Source organism: Macrosteles quadrilineatus, unplaced genomic scaffold (genome assembly GCF_028750875.1).
Source record: "Macrosteles quadrilineatus isolate MER2022 unplaced genomic scaffold, UCM_ALF_1.0 Scaffold_2__2_contigs__length_208266976, whole genome shotgun sequence".
Classification (NCBI taxonomy): Eukaryota; Metazoa; Arthropoda; class Insecta; order Hemiptera; family Cicadellidae; genus Macrosteles; species Macrosteles quadrilineatus.
The window spans coordinates 56657826-56679236 of NW_026542595.1; the positions used below are offsets into that span (position 1 = coordinate 56657826).

General features: G+C 35.5%; 1 protein-coding gene across 3 annotated transcripts; it reads left to right on the forward strand.

Moving 5' to 3' along the window:
• The first annotated feature begins 810 nt into the window (after positions 1-810).
• Positions 811-19937, forward strand: LOC128987167 (NEDD4 family-interacting protein 1-like). Of its 3 annotated transcripts, none has more exons than XM_054407903.1 (6): positions 811-1075; positions 6064-6201; positions 7121-7252; positions 15250-15370; positions 16012-16197; positions 17093-19937. In XM_054407903.1, the coding sequence occupies exons 1-6, from the start codon at positions 1049-1051 to the stop codon at positions 17194-17196; spliced, it is 708 nt and encodes a 235-aa protein (XP_054263878.1). In that variant the 5' UTR covers positions 811-1048; the 3' UTR covers positions 17197-19937. The 3 variants fall into 3 exon arrangements, with proteins under 3 accessions (XP_054263878.1, XP_054263877.1, XP_054263879.1); XM_054407902.1 differs by lacking the exon at positions 17093-19937 and adding an exon at positions 16937-17082; XM_054407904.1 differs by lacking the exon at positions 17093-19937 and adding an exon at positions 16937-17082 and having other exon boundaries at positions 6067-6201.
• The last annotated feature ends 1474 nt before the right edge of the window (positions 19938-21411 follow it).

Below are 21411 nucleotides of genomic sequence, written 5' to 3' on the forward strand. Positions count from 1 at the left end.
TGAAGGACGGGTACACTGCTATGTGGAAACCTACATTTATTCGAACGAGTTCTCGAACCAGCATGATCAGACTACAGTATGGGAACGGGGGTTTATGGGGTAAAAATTGGTTGTTCCTATTTTTGACCCGAAAAACATAAAATTCAGCAATTTATGTACAAACCATTTTGTAGAGCTTAAAAAACAAATAATTTAGTCCAATGAAGTGTTATTATGCGCCTAATGGTTACGGAGAAAATTAAAAAAACCCTGTAAATTCAAAATTCCCATGTTATTCTTATGGAAAATAAGCAAACTGTTGTAGTTTGCTTGTTTATGAACGTATTTGATCAAATTTGGAAGATGCATTTATTAACTAAACTATTAACATAAAAAAAAACACTTTACACGCCCTGTTACAGCAAACCTAAGTACTTGTCAACGGTCAAACTAATTCTATTTAAATAGGGAATAAATGTGATGTTTTTAAGGAGACATTTTAGCCTCTAGACAATGTTAATCCAATCAGGCAAATGGACATTCGCTTAGTCTGCAGGTTTGCTGTGGCAGGGGTATTTTTTAAAGCTTGTTACCAAATCTATTTGATTGAGCAAATAACTGTTGCAAAGAGACATTGGGATTTTTATGGGCCTACTTTTATACCATGGTGGAAGGAAAATACATTTACCTTCCACCATGCTTTTATACTGTACTTTTCATGAAATATTTTGTTGGCTGCTTTTAAACCACTTGCTACAATAAACACTAAACAGACAGCTGATTTTAGGTATTTTTTATGGTTGCCGATGGTAGTTTTCCACTATTTCCAGTCTCCACTCTCCAGTCAAGTCAAGTCAGACTGGCACTCGCAGTGTTTTTATCAAACTCCGTGTTTAACTAACTTACTTTTCTCTTTTCTTTAGCTAGTTGAAGTTTTCAGATTCTTCACTGAAGAATATTGATTGTTTTTGCAGTTATTTATTCATTCTTAAACAGCGGAGTCAATGACTCTTTAAGGTGTATTGTTCTAGTTGTAATTTAATTAATTAGTTGGACCGTGGAATTGGACATGGAACGACATACATCGTATGAAGTTGTAAGTATATAGGGTAGCTTAAGGTCCAAATTAGCCTACTGTTTTATACAGACACCACCATGGTTCTATAAATCAGCTAAGGCCTATTGATCAAGAAAGCGATTGATCAAATTAAGCAATATTAGGCAAGGCCTTGTCAAAACAAAATACTTTTTGGTCCATGCACTAAGCGTAAAAGTACATAGCCTAAACCAAAACACCATAAAAATACAGAGAAAACTAAATAAAGTACTGAAATCATTTTTGTTTCAAAGGCTTAAGTTAGCCTATCTAAGTTAAGTTAACTTTTGTATAGCCTAAATACTTAGTCTGTACATTGCTCAGAATTATACATTTTTTGTTACGTTTTATACATTTAATATGCCGAAACAAGTCTTATCTCGGGGTACAGTTTCTTAACTGGGCAATGCTAATACCGATTGAAACTATCGATTCGATTAGTAACTTAGCCTAACATAAGTTTAAACCTTCATTCAATTTTTTCTCTATCAGCATTTTGACGTTTTATACATTTAATATGCTGAAACAAGTCTTATCTCGGGTACAGTTTCTTAACTGGGCTAATACCAAATGAATGCTAATACCAATTGAAACTATCGATTCGATTAGTAACTTAAACGTTCATTCAATTTTTTCTCTATCAGCAAGTTTAGATTAGTTAGGTTAGGGTAAACTGTTTAGTGTATGACAGTTTTAGGCAAGTGAATAATTAGAAAATTCATAACAAATGATTTAAAAGGGATAAAATAACCAGAGTAACATAATTGGTTTTATTGTTTAGTTAGCTTTAATTGGATATTAGGCTATGCATAATACTTTTTACATCCACTTAAGTTATCACAAAAAAAAATAATAATATGGTTGTATGTCAGTTGTCTAGTGAATGACACTATATTTCTTAATGTGATACTGGTCAATCTAGTGTATGACACTAACCTTTTATTGTGTTTAGTGTATGGCAATGAATGAAATGTAGGCCTAATTTGGCAGTCAGTTAGCTTAACTTAAGCCTAAAATGGCATTTTAAGTTTAATCCAAGTCTTCTTCAGGTTCAGATAACACAAACAGGTCGTTTTCACTATCAGGCTCACGTTTGTGACATAGGCCTATAAATGCCAGGTTCATCATCGTCGTCATCCTCTTCTTCTATTCCAAAGGTATCACGGTGTTTTTTTTTAGGAATACACTTGTAATGGTAAGCATTTTTGCAAGTGTCACAATTTATCCTCGTTTCTACCCAGTCCAATGATTAATTCCGCAGAAAATCTTTTCTTGCACACTTGGCAAATCCAATCGTCATCTTCATCCTGAACCAGTTTTCTTTTACACACTTTACTTTTCTTTTGGGCTGTTTTTTTCTTTTCTTCTCTAATCCTTCTTCTCTCAGCTTTCTTGTCTTCTTCTTGCTTCTTTTCAGCTCTTTTCTTTTCCTCATAGTACAACCATTCTTTACTGTTCACAACTTATGGTAATTTGTTGTCCTGGATTTCTTCTTACACTTTTGGGGGGTACCAGGCCAAAACAGGTTGTTCTTGAAAGGTGATGGAACATCTGCTCCCCCTGTTTGAGGTGATAGCACCTTAGCCAGTTTCTCTTTAGATAGAGTGGAGCCACTAGTACTTTGCTCTGCCATAGAAGTAGTAGCCTTACAAGGTGTTTCACCTTCTTTTTGTTGGCTAACTATTTCATGCTCTTCAGCATCAATCGTGGGGTTCTCAAGCTCGTCAAGATTTGCTGGGTCTTCAGTTACGCTAGGCTGATAAGATTTCTTCAGAGTCATTATCTTCTGCAGAATTGTTTGATTTTGACTTGTTCTTCAATTTTTTCTTTTGAGATCTGATATAGTCGTTGGCTTTTTTCCATGCCACATATAAATCATGGCTACATTCATCTCCATTCCAGATAGATGTGAACTTATTGTAAGTGGTTTGAAACTTAGAAATAAGATCTGGGGAAATAAACGATTCAAAGAATGTCAAACATTCCTTCCCCACTGAATGAGTAGGCTTGTTCTGAATGCATTGTTTTGTTTAAAATATCGACTTTACTGTAGTCCACTGCTTCTTGATCAAATGGACAAAGACCACAACGAACAAAACCATTCTTGATGGTATCTTGAACCATTGTACCTATTATCAAAGACAGTTTTGAGCATGGGCACAAAGTTGTATTTTGTTAACCAATCCCCTCCATTGGTCATCTGCCACGAGTGTACAGCCTCTTGCCAACCTTTCTTAACTGGACGAAACACAGCAACATCCAGTGGTTGCATTATATGTGTACAGTTTGGCAACAGCGCTATTAACACAATGTTGTTAGCAGAACAAAACTTACTCAGATGGTATGTGATGTGTGATTTGTGGCCATCAACAAATACAATCACTGGAAACTTGATTTGAGTCAATCAACCACTTATAAAAGTACCTAATTTGTAAAATATTCATAATATACCTCGCTTGTTATCCACCCGGATTCCGATTTGGCAATAATCCATTCATCCGGCATGTTCAATTTCAAAGCCTGAGGCAGTCTTTGACCTGGATAAACAATCAACGTTGGGGCGACTTGCCCTGCTGCGTTTACATTGGCTAGAACAGTGAGATTTTCCTTATCACTTGCTGAGCTCACTTCATAAACATTCTTCTGCCCTTTGATGCCCAGGACACGATAACTTTTTGGACAAAGAAAAAAAAGGCTGTTTCGTCCATATTGTAAACACGAGCAGGATCAGTGATTCCTTGGAAAAGGTTATTTTCTTCTAGATATGACCTAATTTCAGCAAACCATCTCTTAATGTTGCCTTCTGTGAGATTGGCTCGAATTGAACTTAATTTTTCTACAGTTCTCTCGGCTATTTGGGGTTTTCTTTTTAAAAACAATTTTAACCAAGTATCTCCAGGCCTACCCCCTGGAAACTTGTCTAGAGCATCCATATCTTTCAGTATTTGCTGCACTAAGGTTATTAAATCTTTTTTTGTTATCGGGAAGCCTTTGGTAGCCAACCCCATTACCCAATTTTTTAACATTTATTCTGCCTCAAACCCTAGTTTAGGAGCAGGTCCTAACTTCCTCTCTTCATTCAAAGGCAATTTTCCTGAAGCTTTGCCTATCAGTGTTGACCGGGGTACCCCATACTTTTTGCTTACTTGGAAAACATTTTCACCGTTCTTATATGCTTCTAAAGCCTTCAGTTACTGCTCATGAGTATAGGCTAACTAAATTTTGTCTTCTTGACCGGCTTCTTTGGTATAGGCTTATTTGGCGCCATCTGAAAAATAGAGAAGAATTATTTGTAGCCTAGACAGTTTCTCAATTTTTATAATTAAAATCAACAGTTAACAGTTAAATTAAACTAGCCTACCAGTGAAAACTATTATCCAAGAGTTCCCTAGGCCTAGGTGGTTAATTCCTTTTTACTCATAGAGTTGTGTCATAGACTAGTTTTTTAAATATTTAGTGTATGACAATAAGTGTCATTCACTAAACGCAGAGGATACGCGTCCGGTAACCGGACGTGGATTAGGCGTCCGGCAGTTACTGTCATAACCTAACCTAACCAACCAAACTTGCTGATAGTGAAAAAAATCAAATGAATGTTCAATTCTCTTCATAACATAAAATTATAAATGCCAAAAATTCTAACAAAAGATGTACAGTTAAGAAAAAATTACATTCAAAGCAAAATCTGTGACAAAAAGTTAAAGTTACCAATGGGTTTCGAACCGGGGACCTCTCGCATATCAGTCGAGCACTCTATCCACTACACCACGAACACTGATGGCTGAACATCGTATCATTGTGGTAATGGCGTTCCGGGACCTTCTTCCGGACGCCTAATCCACGTCTGGTTACCGGACGCCTAATCCACGTCTGGTTACCGGACGCGTATCCTCTGTGTTCAGTAAAATTTTTGACCATGCTGTAGTTTAGTCATTGACACTAGCATAACCTAGAAATGGGAAGGTAAAATAAAATGTTAAAATAAACTTCGATAAAAAATACACCCGATAATTGAACAACAATTTATTCAAAACCTCTTTTTAAGTAACAAAAACAAAAAAAAAATTACTTAGGCCTACCTCTTAATTTTTTGTTAAGACAAAAGAGCACCACCATCCAAACTTTTCTAAAAATTTTCTTCATAACTGTGCAAACTAAAAAAAAATGTTGGAACACTGGAAACTATGAAATAAGATCTTAAAAGCTAATATTGGGTTTTTAAGTAGGGTATTCGTTTATTACTTATTCTGTAAAAAAATAAGTTAATTTAGTTTTTAATACCGGTAGCTAAGACATTGTCGAAAATGTTTTCAATACTGCTGTAAATAGTTTAAATCTCGATCGATGCTCTCGTTTTTCAGGAGAAGGCCACGTAAAATGCCTTCTGGGCTGTGACAGACGGACAGAAATTGAGTTAAGGGGTACAGTTTCTTAACTGGGCTATGCTAATATCGATTGAAACTATCAAATTGAAAATGGTAATTATTTGATATTTCTACAATGCGATATCGTGTAATTTTTAGATGTCTACTTACAGTATTTTTCAAGTTGAATCCAAAAATGCAATCAGTTTTTGTCGGAGGGATTCCTAAGTGGCCTTCAAACGATATTTTCAATTTGATAGTTTCAATCGATATTAGCATAGCCCAGTTAAGAAACTGTACCCCTTATCTCAATTTCTGTCCGTCTGTCATAGCCCAGAAGGCATTTTACGTGGCCTTTGCAATTGCCTTAATTTAGCCTAAGTACCATTTCTACAATAAATGTATCAAACAACAAGTTAGTTAGATCCTTAGAAAATCATTAGTGAATGAGCTGTGTATTTTTGTACGTGATGCTGTTTTTTTAACCTTATTTTGGTGAATTGAAACTAGTTGCCTAACTTGACAGATTTTGCCCAGTTACACATTAAATTCTGATTGAGAGGTCGCTTTACCATTGTAGTGAAAGATAATCTGAGGTAACTTAACTTATGAATGTAACGTCAGCAGGCTCCGCAACCGGAGATGAACAACAGTGTGAACCTAACGGTAGTCTTGCCACCTGAAGCTCCTCCAGTTCACTCTCTGCGCATTGATCCTCCAACCTTCCAGATGTCTATGTGTTCTCCTCATCAAGTGTCAATGGTATGATACAAGTTTTGTCAACTGTTTTATTAAATTGGTAGGCCTACATTTTAAATCTAAATGTTTAGTTAGCCTATAGTTTTTTTAGAAATTAAAATCAAACCCTCCTGTAATCACCAGTAATCCTGTAGTCTACACTATTCTGCGCAGGTTAAACATTAAATTACAGACCTATTTTTATGAATATTTGACTCAATTTAAATGTTATAAACTGACTAGTGCACCTGTTGCTCGAATTCGAGCAATTGCTAAGTATTACAGGCGTCAAAACCAATAACAGTCATAATTTCCGATGACTTAAAAAAGTCTACTCAAAGATAATGTTGTCAATCACTCCACTCTAGTTATCGAAACTGAAAATGAACTCACTCTAAAAACCAATGCTCACTCCACTCCAGTTATTAAAGTTAAAAACTTACTCACTCTGAAAACGAACGCTCTTGTTTCTTGTTAGTATTATGAACAGCTGCAATTAATACAAATCATTAATCTGTTTAAGTAAACAAAATCTTTCCTTCATAAGAAATACATTGGGATTTTAATGGCCTGTGGGGCACAGCCTGAGGACTTTTATTGCAGGAAATGTTGAAAGGGGGGATCTACACAGCAAATACTTAGGCCTAATTTTGACACCTCGTTTGTAAATATCCGTCCATTATTAACGGAGGAGTAGTGTTTAGTAGAAATCGCCTTCACGTATTATATACTGTATAAGGATTCTTTAAATTATGGGAATCTTTACTCTTAATGCTCCCAGTTGTTTCTCTTGCACATGACAGATGCAGTAAACATAAGTTCACACTAAGTTATTTGTCAAGGATTTTACAAAATAACTTAATTTAAACTATGCCTGTGCCGAGTGGTCGTTGTAATTATTGAACCTTAAGGAGTTATAGACTAATTTTAAAAATGTTTGCAGGTTGAAGATGACATTCCGCCACCAAAAGCAGATTTTTCTGCTCCACCTCCTTATGACTTGGCAACAAAGTTGCCAACATATGAAGAAGTTCAACGTGAAAAGACTCTTCAAGGGGAACTTCCATTGCCGAGGGTAACTATAATTCTCTAACTTAACGTTTTGTTGATAAGGGTCCTAACTAGGCCTATTCTTAATATTGATCAGTACTTCAAATGTCTGATATTTTGGAGTCCCGCTAGACTACCACGGGGGTACTTTTCTGTTAAAGGGAACATTTATTTATCTATTCATTTACGGTATAACCATTTTACAATAATTTAAATATGCATTCATTTGCTCAAGATATTAAATATAAATAAACAATAACAATAATCAATACAATAGTAAACAACTGTAATAACAATAAATAATACTAATAAGATAATAAATAACATCATACAACATTCCTTATTATCGATGGTTTTTTTTCTTCAATTGATATTATTTTTGTTTTCCTTTAAATTTTACCTTCGATGTCTTCACCACAATCCCGAGATTGGGGAATCGTCATGGTTCTTCCGTCTGGACGGGTTTTCGCTATATTTTCACAAAGTGAGCTGGCGTATGTGTGTGTATGAATGTTCTTCTAAGTACTCATTGATGTTGTAATATGGTCTATTGGTGAGGTATTTTTATTTGGAGGTTCTTTACGATCCATATTCCTTCTGTTCTAATATTGTCTAACACATTTAAATTACAAATTGACAACTAACTGTTATTGTTTAGGCAAAAAAGTTAGGATTAAGAAATCAAACTGTTCTAAACCAACCTAACATAACTAACCAAACTTGCTGTACCATTTAAAAATTCTGTTTGATAACAGAAAAGGAATGTGGAGAATATCAATGGAAATTTGAAATGTTACCGCAAGTTTGGTTAGTTAGGTTGGATTAGCTTAGAACAGTTTCATTTCAATAATATTTTTTTTAATTGTTTGTGTTGTTACTGAGCAATAATTTATTTATTTATCGTAGTTGTCAGGTGATATGTTTTAATTTGTTAATATCAATAGGCCTATATCGGATCAAAAAGTAAAATTTTGCCATAAAAAAAACCATCGATAATAATTTTATATCGATTTCCCCCCTGTGAATTCCTGAACAAAACAATGTAGATATGTGTGAATGAATACTAAAAACAGGTTATTTAAAATACCCGTAGTCCTCATTTTATCATCATGGCCTAACTCCGTGAATCGCGGAATTAATATCGTGATTTTCTGGCCAAATTCTGTGATGTAGTAATACTTACCAACAAATTGTGTTTGACAGCTGTTTTATGACTAAAAAGTAACTAAACAATCTTCAAACAAACCTTCAATTTAGTCTGCTGGAGCACATCACACAGCAGAATGCTACTGCATACATTACATAGAGAAAGGAAATAAGTACACAGAGAAGAGAGCTTACGTTAGCTTTATGTGTAAGACATTGTTTAAATAAATTATAAATAAACAAGGACGGAAACAAAATAAAGTAGTTTACATAGATAGTTGGATTAATATTTACATAACCACATGCTGTACTTAATTTTAAACTAACTAAATGACAAAAAATTACACATGAACAAAAGAACGAAAATTAGATTAGTTTGTAACTTACATGCCCACGTTTGTTACAAAAGTTTAAACAAACCAAGTGATGGCACCGGCTGCTTTAGCCTACGAATGAAAACAATACAATAACACCTAAAAGATCATTAATTTACATGCTTAAAACATAGCAACAAATCACAAAATACATAAAGCGGCTAGAAATATATAAAGGTACAAATTAACTGTGCACCTAAATGATAATTCACATGCATAAAACAGAGCAACAAGACAATGGGACTAGAAATAAACAAAGGATTAATTGGGCATTCAAGGGAATAAATATCACGAAGATGGCAAAAAAAAAAAACTTAAAATGAAGTGAAGTCAGTTTAAGTCAAGTAGCCCCATCAGTCCAAATTTGGTTCTCTCAAGATACGAACAATTTCATTGATTGGGGCACATTGTACACATCGTCATTGATAAGCCACTTAAATTTGTGTTCATGGATTTTTTTTTTAAGAATTTGAAGGTCACACTTTTTGCACTGTCTTTACTGTTTATGGACAAAATTTGCCCCACAAAATGTTTTGTTTCGTCGTTATTTGTATATGGGACGACTACCCACTGGCTTTGGCAGAGACTGTTCAAATCAAGTGGTAGAGGTGTTTCTTCAATGGGAGATTTTCATCTTCTAGGGCTTGTACTCCTAAATCTTCTACGACGTCGTCGTCTTCTTCAGATTCGTTACGGGATCTTCTCTTTTTTTTCGCCTTCAATTCTTCCTTTACTTTTCTTTCTTTCTGCCTACCTTCCCGCAATCGTTTCCTTTCTTCTTTCTCCTTCTTGGTTCTCATCTTATCTTTTTCTTTTTTCAAGTAGAAATTTTTCTTCTCTTCTGGTGCTGCACTTAGAAATTTGAGTTTTTTCTTTATTGTAGTCGATTTTGGGGGTTTCTGCTCTGGCCAGTAAAACGCGTCTTTAAATGGTGTCATCATTTTTGCCTTCATATTTTGCGGGGTCAAGGTCGTTGTTTTGGGTGAGGATTGATTCGATGTTTCCGGGGGGATCATTATGGAGTTTTGGTCACACTGCAAGTTAGGAGTCTGTGGGAATTTGGCAGGTGGCGAGCTTAGGTTTAATAGAAACGATTGATTAGATATGTTGGATAGGTTGAATGATAGGGGAGAGGGAATATCAGTCGGGGAACAGGTTGTTGGACCAAGGAGTGAACATGATAATTGGGGGTTTAGATACAAGCCAGGGTTTGTTGACTGTCCTAAAAGTGGGTTTTTGGATGTAGAATTTATGTTTTCTGTGTACTTGCTTTGGACTGTAATTACTGGCACTTCCAGTTCGATAGGGAAGCTTATATCTTCATCCGCAAGAAAGTTAACAGCCACTTTCGACCCATCGGCAATTACATATGCCTCAACCGCTTCTTCTTCTTCTTCTACATCTTTTACACCATGTGGATTCACCTCAGATCGCCTGTTTATTGGGCATTCTATCAAGTCCTTCTTTGTAGAGGGAGACTTCTTTTTTATGTATAGCCACACTCCATGGAGAGAGATTTGTCTTCCATATTGATGTTGTTTTCTTGGAATGTCTTTAGCCTCTCCTTCCCAATTTTGCCCTCAATATCCGTCAGGTGGCTACGCAACATTAGTCATTGGCTTTGACTGTTTGGTTTTTGTTGTATGCCACTAAGGTTGTTCTGCACAAGCTTCTTGAAGTCGATGTCATCAGGATTATGAGTTGAAAGGCCAGTAGTGGTGAAGCGACTGGTTATAGTCTTCTTGTTGACGCCTTATTTAAGACATTTGTCTAATAGAGGAGCAAATTCTTCTTTTTTGATTTTTGATGCGCCTGTCTCCAACCGCTATTGCTCCCTGGTCTTTTTCCACCCCAACTTGAGCGGATGGAAGACAGACACGTCCATCAGCTGGAGAATATGAGTCGAGTTAGGGTAGAGAGAAATTAGCTCAATCCCATTCTCTGAGCAGAACTCGCACAGATGAAGGGTAAGGTGGGAGGTGTGTCCAAAGAACAGGATGACAGGTCTGGGAATTTGATTCGACAGCAACCAAGGGTGGAAGATATTGGTGATGAATTTGAAAAAAATGTTTCTCTTGTCATCCAACCATTTTCTGATTTACTGATACCCCAGGTGCTTGGTACCTGCTGGACAATACTTGATGGGACTCTTTCTTTTTGAGTATACGATCATTGGTGGTGCCTAGTCACCTGAGGCATTTGCTCTGAGAAGTACTGTGAGGCATTCCTTTTCTTCATTTCCTGTGATTGTGTATACCTGCTTCTGACCTTTCCTGACGTATAATAGTTTGCCTTTAGGGCATAGAAAGTAGGCAATTTCATCACAGTTGAACACCCTCCTGGGGTCATCGAAGATAGTCATTTGGTTCTTACCTTCTAGGTATTCCCTTATTTCAGAAAACCATTTCCTGATGTGTCCCTCTGTGACATTTGTCCTGGTGGTTGTAAGGGCTTGTGACACTCTGGCTGAAATTTCAGGATGTCTTTGTGTGAATAGAGCCAACCATTTATCTCCAGGAGCGCTCTCGGAAAAGGGATTTTCTCGATTCAAATTCTTCATCAATTTCTGGACGCTGGTGAGAAGCTGATCTTTGCTGATAGGGAAACCAATCGTGATCACCCAGTCTAAGATAGTCTGCTCTTCTTCGGGAGTCGAAATAGACGGACGTCTTATCTTGCACAAAGTGGCATACTTTCCACTGATCTTATCTTTCAAAGTCTGCCTGGGAATGCAGAACTGCTTTGAAGCAGCAGACACCGTCATCCCATCTTGCACTGCTGCGATGGCCGCTTCCAAAGTCTCCTGGGAGTAAGCTCTTCTGGGCGCTTTCGGAGTAGGCATTCTATAAAAAAAGAAACACAACTTTGTAGGAGATAAAAACAGTGACATAATAAAGTATTCATGATAGTCTTGTACACGCAGTTATATACATTTGAATTGAAACCAATCAAAAAACTCACGCATATAATACGTTGTATTTTTAGCTCTAAATAACAATATTTAAATATATTCAAAGTTTAGTTACAAATTAACCGAACCACACAACACAATTAAGGTTTGTTAGGTGCACATTTTGTTGAATTCTAGTATTCGTGGTTGAATAAAAAACTCCGTATAACTATTTCTACTATTTAACACAATTGAAACACTCCTGTTAATTCACAGAGTTTATATTGATGCTGTATATTTCTGCTAAGTAACGTGATCCTAATTTAACCTTTACTAAATTGAAAAATCAACTAAATGAATGCATAAGAACTAAATACTATTATAACTCTATGAAATAACACCAAAATTATTCATACAGCTGTCATACTTGATGAATTAAATCCTATTTTGCTTACCTGAATCACTATCTTGAAGCTCAACAGACGTTAAGAATCGGCGACATTCGAACTGGTCACAATTTCAGACGCTACTGTCACAGACTGCTTGGCGCCGGCTACGACCGAACCATAGAGTAATAAACTTAAAGACACATAGAGCAAGCTATTGTTTATCTATGTGTTGTACCTTCAGTCGTCTGCTTATTATTTATGTTTAAAGCAGGGAATCACGGTATTTGGGCAAGTCATGGCATTTGGCAACTTACCTTAGGCTAACTAGAAGTTTTTTTTTATTAATGTCCATACAGTATTCGGTTTTTTTATAGGTTTGTTTTTATATGTTAATGCCATGTTGGATTAACTGTGGTTATTAGTTAACCATGGTCTCCCTCCTCTAAAAGACCCCTGATAATAGAAGGTTCTACTGTATGTTGTTTTTTATGGGTTCTTTACGTTCTCGTCACAATGCGCCATTCACAATTTGTGATATCAGAAGGGATTTAAAAATAATGAAATTTAGTCAATGACAAAACTAAATGATTTATTTATTGCAACTTTTTACAACACAGTTAAATGAGCTTGTTTTCTTCACAAAGCAAAACAAAAAATAAACTTGATTATATTCATAAAACAATTAAAACACATGACTATTATAGGCTAAATAAGCTATGAAACAATAGTAAATCTCATCACTAGGGCCTAAAGTGACTCTTTTTGACCCGAGCTCAAGTTTTACGATAGAGGCGAAGCCGAGGTCGAAAAATTAGCTAGGGTTGAAAAGACACTTTTTGCCCGTGTGATGAACTATATTTTTTGTCATGTTGCAGCATTATTTGAACAAACTATGTTATAAAACTGAAATAGTTTTCATTCAAAAATAACCACTGGAAACTACCTCTAGCTTGTTTACAATTTAATTTGCTAATGGAAACAAGCAGCTCTTTAGTAAATGATTGAATCGTTTTGTCTATTACGATTAGTTTACATTATACTATCTATATGTCGAACTATTAACAATAGGGCAACAATTAACTACAATCAATTAAACAATCGATGTATACTTTCGATACATGCAACAATACAATTGAAATTTACAACTGAATTGACAACAGCTGGTTTTTTCTCCCTAGGGGCTAAAAACGGTACCCTATTATCAAAAGGGTAGCTACTTTCATTGCACGTCCTATTTGCATAATTATAAATAAATGTTTTTATGAAGGCATATTCCCCAATCAAATGAAATATGCTGAATTGAAGCCTCTTTTCAAAAAGGGATTAGTGGAAAACCCCGATAACTACCGCCCAATATCAATACTACCCAACATCTCTAAAATCTTTGAAAAAATTGCATACAATCAAATTTATTCTTTTTTTGATGCTAGCAAACTATTTGCTGACCAACAGTTTGGTTTTAGATCTGGAATGAGCACAATATCTGCTATCTCTGATTTCATAAATCAGGTGTCGGAGGGTTTGGATGGGTCGCAGAGTACAGCGGCTGTATTCTGTGACCTTTCCAAGGCCTTTGATTCTGTAGATTATGATATTCTGTTGACAAAACTTAGATACTACAAATTTTCTGCTAAGTCATTGTCTTGGTGATCTTGGAATCTTACTTAAGCAATAGGTATCAAAGAACAATTATAAAGAAAAATGGTAAAACATTTTCCTCAACATGGGGTAAAATTAAATATGGTGTCCCTCAGGGGTCAATTCTAGGACCTTTATTATTTTTGATATTTGTAAATGATTTGCCCAAAAACGTTTCTTCTAACCTCATTCAATATGCTGATGACACTACAGCGATAGTTAAGGCTAACAATTCTAATAATTTGAAATTTGCTAGATCGTTCACTTCTAGAGCTATCCAACTGGTTTAATGTGAATGGATTGAAACTTAATAGTTCAAAAACACAAATTTTAAAATTTCAGCCCGCTCAAAATAAAAATATTTATACATTTGATTTGATTTTTAATGGTGATATTTTATCTTTTGTAAAAAGTACAAAATTTCTTGGCTTACATATTGATGAAAACCTGTCATGGAAACCGCACATTGATATGCTTACAAAAAAATTAAACACTGCTTGTTTCCAAATTTATGTGTTGCGAAATATAATAGATACCAAAACTAAAATTATGGTATATTATGCCATGTTTTTCTCTCATTTGCAATATGGTATTGAGCTGTGGGGTTCCACTTCCCACGCAAGTAAAATATTTAAAATCCAAAAACGTTTCTTAAAAATTCTATCTTTTAAATCTAAAAGAACATCATGTAAGCCACTATTTAAAAAATATGAAGTCTTGACAATGCCTTCACTGTTTATTTTCAAAACTCTAGTAAATTTAAAAAGTAATTTTCACAAATATGTAAGTAAGCAGTTTGTTCATCACTACCCCACACGTTTCAAAGATAACCTGCAGTATCCAAGGCATCGGCTTTGTCTGTACGAAAAGTCACCCTACTATATGAGTTTGAGGCTTTACAATAGTCTACCAAATAGATTCAAAAATATTAGCTGCATAACTAAATTCAAAAATGACCTTAAACTGTATTTAATAGAAAAAACCTTCTATTCTGTATCTGAATTTCTGGATGACAATAATATTGGTGCACACTTTGGGCAATAACTCAGTTTAGAGTTAATTTTACTTTAATACTATTTTAATTTATGGAATGTTTTCTTTGTTTTAACTTATATTATGCATATTTGACAATGTCACCTGTTCCTCTAGCTGCGCTAGAAACTTGGAATGTATTCTTGTGTATGTGACAATAAAGTAATATTATTATTATTAAACGCTTTTTACTCCCTAGAGAGTAAAAATGCTCCTTAAGACCCGTAACGCATGCATTAAAAATGGTCGTTTTTGCTGCAGTATGGTGAAAAACAGTTTATTAGAAATAAATAAAAACCAATCCCTCAGCCAATGTTTTGTTCAAATTAAGGTTTAAAACTAATGACTGACTAGGCATTTCATGAAAATTATCGTCGCTAAAACCTCCAATATCTATTTTGAACATTACTCAACCAAGGCCATTTTCATACTTGATCTTCTTCTGAAGTTGTCTATAATTTGCTTCTTCGGTGGTATCCCTCACTTCAATTATCCTGGTCAATCGAGGTTTTGCTGTATTTAAATTAAATTTTACTGTTGGGTTTGTTTACAGAGTAGTGCAGCTCACAGACCTCAGACCCTGGCCTTCCTTGCCATTGACACAGACACAGTCGAGTCAGACGGGGAAAACAGTCTCCTCGGTACCGATTTCATGTTCTCTTTGGCATTTTTTGGTAAGTACTAGTACTGCTAAGTAGGCCTATTACAATGTCTTCATTTCCTTTAAATAATTTTTTACAGAAAAATGGTAAATGGATGATAGTCTCACAATTCTTAGTAGGAAAGAATAAACAAAAGTCCCCGCAGTGTAGATATATTTTAATGAATTAGCTTACAACAAACACCTTCAGGAAGTCACTGCACCAAATAGCCTACTTACTTTTCCAATAAAGTAGGGCATCTATCTAGCTAGTTTGTCTTGGGAGGCTGATGCTTGAGTTCTGCTTATCAGATTTGTCACTAGACTTCTCTGCGAACATCCAAATATTTACTGCCTTTTTGGCAAATGAGTGTGCACACTAAGAGTTAAAGAGATTTTTAAAGTCTGTTTTAAATTTTAAACTCGAAGAGTCCAGATAGAATATTTATATTCTTTTCTATCTTGGCTGAGGTTTTGCAACTGACTTGATTAGGACTTACCGGTATGCTTATAATTTGTAGCTTTTAAAAATTAAAATTTTTCTAACGTAGAGTAAGTAAGTTTTATTTTAGTATAAGTAGGCCTATAAGGAAAGTAGTTTTTTATTTCATATTTCTTTATAAGTAAAAGTAGTTTTCCATTATGGAAACTATATGTTCTGATTGTGTTTCATAGTGGCATTCCTGTTTAACTGGATCGGATTTCTCCTGCTGATGTGCTTCTGCCACACAGTAGCAGCTCGCTATGGAGCCCTGTCTGGGTTTGGCCTGTCTCTCGCTAAGTGGACTCTCATAGTCAAACAGTCCACAGACCTTGCTTCTCATGAGAACAGCTGGCTCTGGTGGCTTGTCATGACATTTGGTAAGCTGCACACATACCATTCACAATGATTATAGTTTCACTATCTAAAGAGATTTACCTGTAATTTTGGATCTTTAAAGCTTTAGAGAGTGTGGTAACAGGATGGGGAATGCGATTCACAATACCATTCGGCCGTTTTTTCATATGACCATCAATTAATGATACCATCTAACCAAATATATAACCATGTTCATAACCAATAAATACATAACCATTGTTCAATAGTAAAAAGACCTGGGTTCTCTCCATTCCCGTACAAAAATGTAAAAAAATATCAATGACGTAAACAAATTTATGTTTAAAAAACACAGGAATAAATTACATTATGATATTTCTTCTTTCTTGACTTCACTTTGGTTAATCAAAGGATTAACTTGACAGGGGTGAATTGACATTAGTTAAAGTAGAAAAAATATGAAATATTGTTTTGTTTTAAACTAAATATTTTATAGACATCATATTACCGAGACACTAATAATTGCTTAATGGTAAACATGGTGTAAAAACTAACATTACATAGATGAACCCAATATACAAAATTTTGACATTAGGTACATTATAAGTTTATAGAATTTTAATTTTTTTTTTTAATTAGCCTACTACCTACAATTCTGCTGTGTAAAATGATAAGTAAACCTTGTTTTCCATTATAGCTCAGCTCAAGAACGGCTCCTTTTCTTCTACTAACCTTCTCTGTCTGCTATGCTACCCTACTATAACTTGTATGTGTTGGTTCCAGGACTATTGATCTGTGTCCGTGCCATCATACAGTATCTAAACATCAAGCGAGGCTGGAGGTTGTTGTCTGGCTCAGCTCAAGAACGGCTCCTTTTCTTCTACTAACCTTCTCTGTCTGCTATGCTACCCTACTATAACTTGTATGTGTTGGTTCCAGGACTGCTGATCTGTGTCCGTGCCATCATACAGTATCTAAACATCAAGCGAGGCTGGAGGTTGTTGTCTGGCTCAGCTCAAGAACGGCTCCTTTTCTTCTACTAACCTTCTCTGTCTGCTATGCTACCCTACTATAACTTGTATGTGTTGGTTCCAGGACTATTGATCTGTGTCCGTGCCATCATACAGTATCTAAACATCAAGCGAGGCTGGAGGTTGTTGTCTGGCTCAGCTCAAGAACGGCTCCTTTTCTTCTACTAACCTTCTCTGTCTGCTATGCTACCCTACTATAACTTGTATGTGTTGGTTCCAGGACTGCTGATCTGTGTCCGTGCCATCATACAGTATCTAAACATCAAGCGAGGCTGGAGGTTGTTGTCTGGCTCAGCTCAAGAACGGCTCCTTTTCTTCTACTAACCTTCTCTGTCTGCTATGCTACCCTACTATAACTTGTATGTGTTGGTTCCAGGACTGCTGATCTGTGTCCGTGCCATCATACAGTATCTAAACATCAAGCGAGGCTGGAGGTTGTTGTCTGGCTCAGCTCAAGAACGGCTCCTTTTCTTCTACTAACCTTCTCTGTCTGCTATGCTACCCTACTATAACTTGTATGTGTTGGTTCCAGGACTGCTGATCTGTGTCCGTGCCATCATACAGTATCTAAACATCAAGCGAGGCTGGAGGTTGTTGTCTGGCTCAGCTCAAGAACGGCTCCTTTTCTTCTACTAACCTTCTCTGTCTGCTATGCTACCCTACTATAACTTGTATGTGTTGGTTCCAGGACTGCTGATCTGTGTCCGTGCCATCATACAGTATCTAAACATCAAGCGAGGCTGGAGGTTGTTGTCTGGCTCAGCTCAAGAACGGCTCCTTTTCTTCTACTAACCTTCTCTGTCTGCTATGCTACCCTACTATAACTTGTATGTGTTGGTTCCAGGACTGCTGATCTGTGTCCGTGCCATCATACAGTATCTAAACATCAAGCGAGGCTGGAGGTTGTTGTCTGGCTCAGCTCAAGAACGGCTCCTTTTCTTCTACTAACCTTCTCTGTCTGCTATGCTACCCTACTATAACTTGTATGTGTTGGTTCCAGGACTATTGATCTGTGTCCGTGCCATCATACAGTATCTAAACATCAAGCGAGGCTGGAGGTTGTTGTCTGGCTCAGCTCAAGAACGGCTCCTTTTCTTCTACTAACCTTCTCTGTCTGCTATGCTACCCTACTATAACTTGTATGTGTTGGTTCCAGGACTGCTGATCTGTGTCCGTGCCATCATACAGTATCTAAACATCAAGCGAGGCTGGAGGTTGTTGTCTGGCTCAGCTCAAGAACGGCTCCTTTTCTTCTACTAACCTTCTCTGTCTGCTATGCTACCCTACTATAACTTGTATGTGTTGGTTCCAGGACTGCTGATCTGTGTCCGTGCCATCATACAGTATCTAAACATCAAGCGAGGCTGGAGGTTGTTGTCTGGCTCAGCTCAAGAACGGCTCCTTTTCTTCTACTAACTTTCTCTGTCTGCTATGCTACCTCACCACTTCTTGTAAATACCTAACACTTTCACCCAAAGTCATATTTGTTAATACATCACAGTTAAAATCTTGCTGTACATCTTGGTTCTTGGTTGTGATATTATAATTGTTATGTATTTGATGTTCCCTGAGGATCTAGAAACAATGTTCAAGATTTAGATTTGATTCGGCAGTTCAGCAATATAAGTTTAACTTAACAGTTGTATCAAATTTTTAAGTTTAGTGACTCTGAGAGACTGCTAAGGCTCACTTATGATTCTTACAATGTCTAACGAATTGAAATTAATAGCACAATGTTGAGGTTACCATCTTTGGAATAACTTGTTTAACGCCACATCTAATTATATTCATAGTTTCTTTGGACTGAATTTAGATCTGTGGTAATTAGGATTTTAGGACTTGTCTTTTTTGTTATAGGTTTTATTTTTATTAAACATTGAAGTGGTTATGTTGTAATTTTGACTTGTAAGCTTTAATCAACTTTGTCAATTGAGAATTGATGCATGATTTGCACTGTCAAAGTATAAACAGTTATCCTAAAAATGTTTCATCCTTTTATCAATTTCTACTAAATATTGTTGATTCTGGTTTGACAAAATCATTAATTGATGAATGTATAAAAGAGCCGCATTTCTATGATGTTTGCTCCAGCCTATTTTTAATCATGATGATATCCCAACTTCATTTTTGAATTTTATTTATATAGGTTGACTTTAGAACTTTTAGTTTAATTTGAAAACTGACCCTTGCATATGATCAAATGATCAAAATTTTATTGTACAGGAACATGTGCTAATCCTTTATATTTAAGTTGTATTTTAATAAGATGGTTTGTACCACATTACCTAGAATAACTCAATGGAAAGTGACATAATTATATACATGTTTTATAGATGTGTGCTGCAAATTTTTTAATTTGATTGTTGGTGAAATAATCAGATTTTCAGCATTTCTGCCTCCTTCACATGTTTTATGTTATTTACTCCATTGTAATGTTATTCTAGGTAGTGTGCTTGAGAGAAATCTGTATTGTATTAAGCTAAGGCAATAGGGATTAGGCTGAATATTTATATATTATTTACACTTTAAAATGTACTGTTAGTTAAGAGAGTGTATAGCATTTAGGACTGTTAAGTTGTATTTATTTAGATCACACACTTTTGTTTTAAATGATTCCTGAATACTTAGGTGTTTAAACATTTGTTTGTAAAGTGTACAAAATATTCCATTTGTGAATGATGCTTTTAGTTAAGTATCGTGTAGAAAATTATATATTTTGTGTTGTTTTATGCAATAAAAATTTATATTTGAAATTATTTTTTATTTTTTTAAGTATAAAAATCTGTACCTAATTCTTTGGGATGAGTAGGTACATTGTACATCATTCTTTATTTATTGATTAAACTGTGAAATTTTTATGAACAAATAAGCCGAAACAAGTTTTAGGCGAATATACAAAATAAATAAGTAATAATTAGCAAAATATCTTATGCAATTCAGAAAGAATTCACCCATCCCTGACAAACACTTGAGCCCTCAACCATTTACTGTGAGTTCGCCTCCCACAAAGCATTACCATACACAGGTGAACTCCTCATGTATTGTACCTCAAACCTAGTGGTCTACTGCACTTACAATAATGGTCTCTGTCACAAGCATTGCAGATCTAAACTAGATCCCACGGATTGTTGAACAGAGCTACTTAAATTATTTATAAAATTCCTATTTCCTGTTTCAGCTATTACCTCTTTTACTTATGAACTCCTATAATTTTTATAAAATGTCTTTTCAAATTTTATTCCATTATTTCACCCAATCAAATTTTTAAATGCCTGCCATTTTGGCTTGGGGTGACATATCGACAGGTTTGCACCATTGCTTATAAAAAAATAAAGATTTGTTTCCATATTTGTGAAATTGGTGCTTTTTCACATAACTCAAATTTTGCAAAATACATGCCATTTTGGCTAGGGGGTGAGATATCCACCTCAGGTTTGCGTCATTGTTTCTTTTGACAAACCCTTTGAAATGAGGGGTCACTCAATAGGGGTTGCTATTTGAAAAAATAAGTTACCCCCTACCCACTACCCTGTTGGGGGGGGGGGGGGGGGTTAACAATATTTTTGATGTAAAAAATTGTGGATCCTTTGTTAAATATGAATGCCACAAACAGAATATTTCTCTCTATTTCGGTTTAAAAAATACAGATTTGTTTCAATACTTAATTACACACTGTAAACCCCAAGTTATTTGTGACAAGATTCATCCAGCCTAATAAGGTTGAAAATGGGAGTTCATAATGGTTAACGGTAAATAAATTATGATTGGCCGATTTTTAAATTGTTATAATTGGTATACCCCAAAACATCCCCCCCCCCCACAAAAACACTATGATTAACTGAAACATCTGTTACTGAAGTGTGTTTGTTTATAGAAATTGGAAAAACCTTTTATTTTACAAACCATTGCAAATAGAATATGTAAACTTTGTATAGTGTTTTTTGGCTATTTTAACTTTTTCCATGCAAAGTCCATCACACACATTCATTGGAAAGATGGCCCGTGGAGGAAGGATGGATGTGGAGGTTGTCATGGAAATATTGAAGGAAAGCATGCGTTGAGGAGTAAATCATATTAATGAGCTCAGTTGGTAGCGTCTATTGCCACAAACCGCATATCAATAGGTCGATGGAAGCCAAAAAAATAGGTGTTATCAAATTTTTCACACATTAAGTACATTGACAGGAATTTTCTAATAAAATAACAACAAAAATTCAATATTTATAA

Coding starts and splice junctions, on each gene's coding strand:
- LOC128987167 (XM_054407903.1), top strand. CDS start 1,049: ATGGAACGACATACATCGTATGAAGTT. Junction 6,202..7,120: donor CTCCTCATCAAGTGTCAATG/GTATGATACAAG, acceptor AAATGTTTGCAG/GTTGAAGATGACATTCCGCC. Junction 16,198..17,092: donor GTGGCTTGTCATGACATTTG/GTAAGCTGCACA, acceptor TGTTGGTTCCAG/GACTGCTGATCTGTGTCCGT.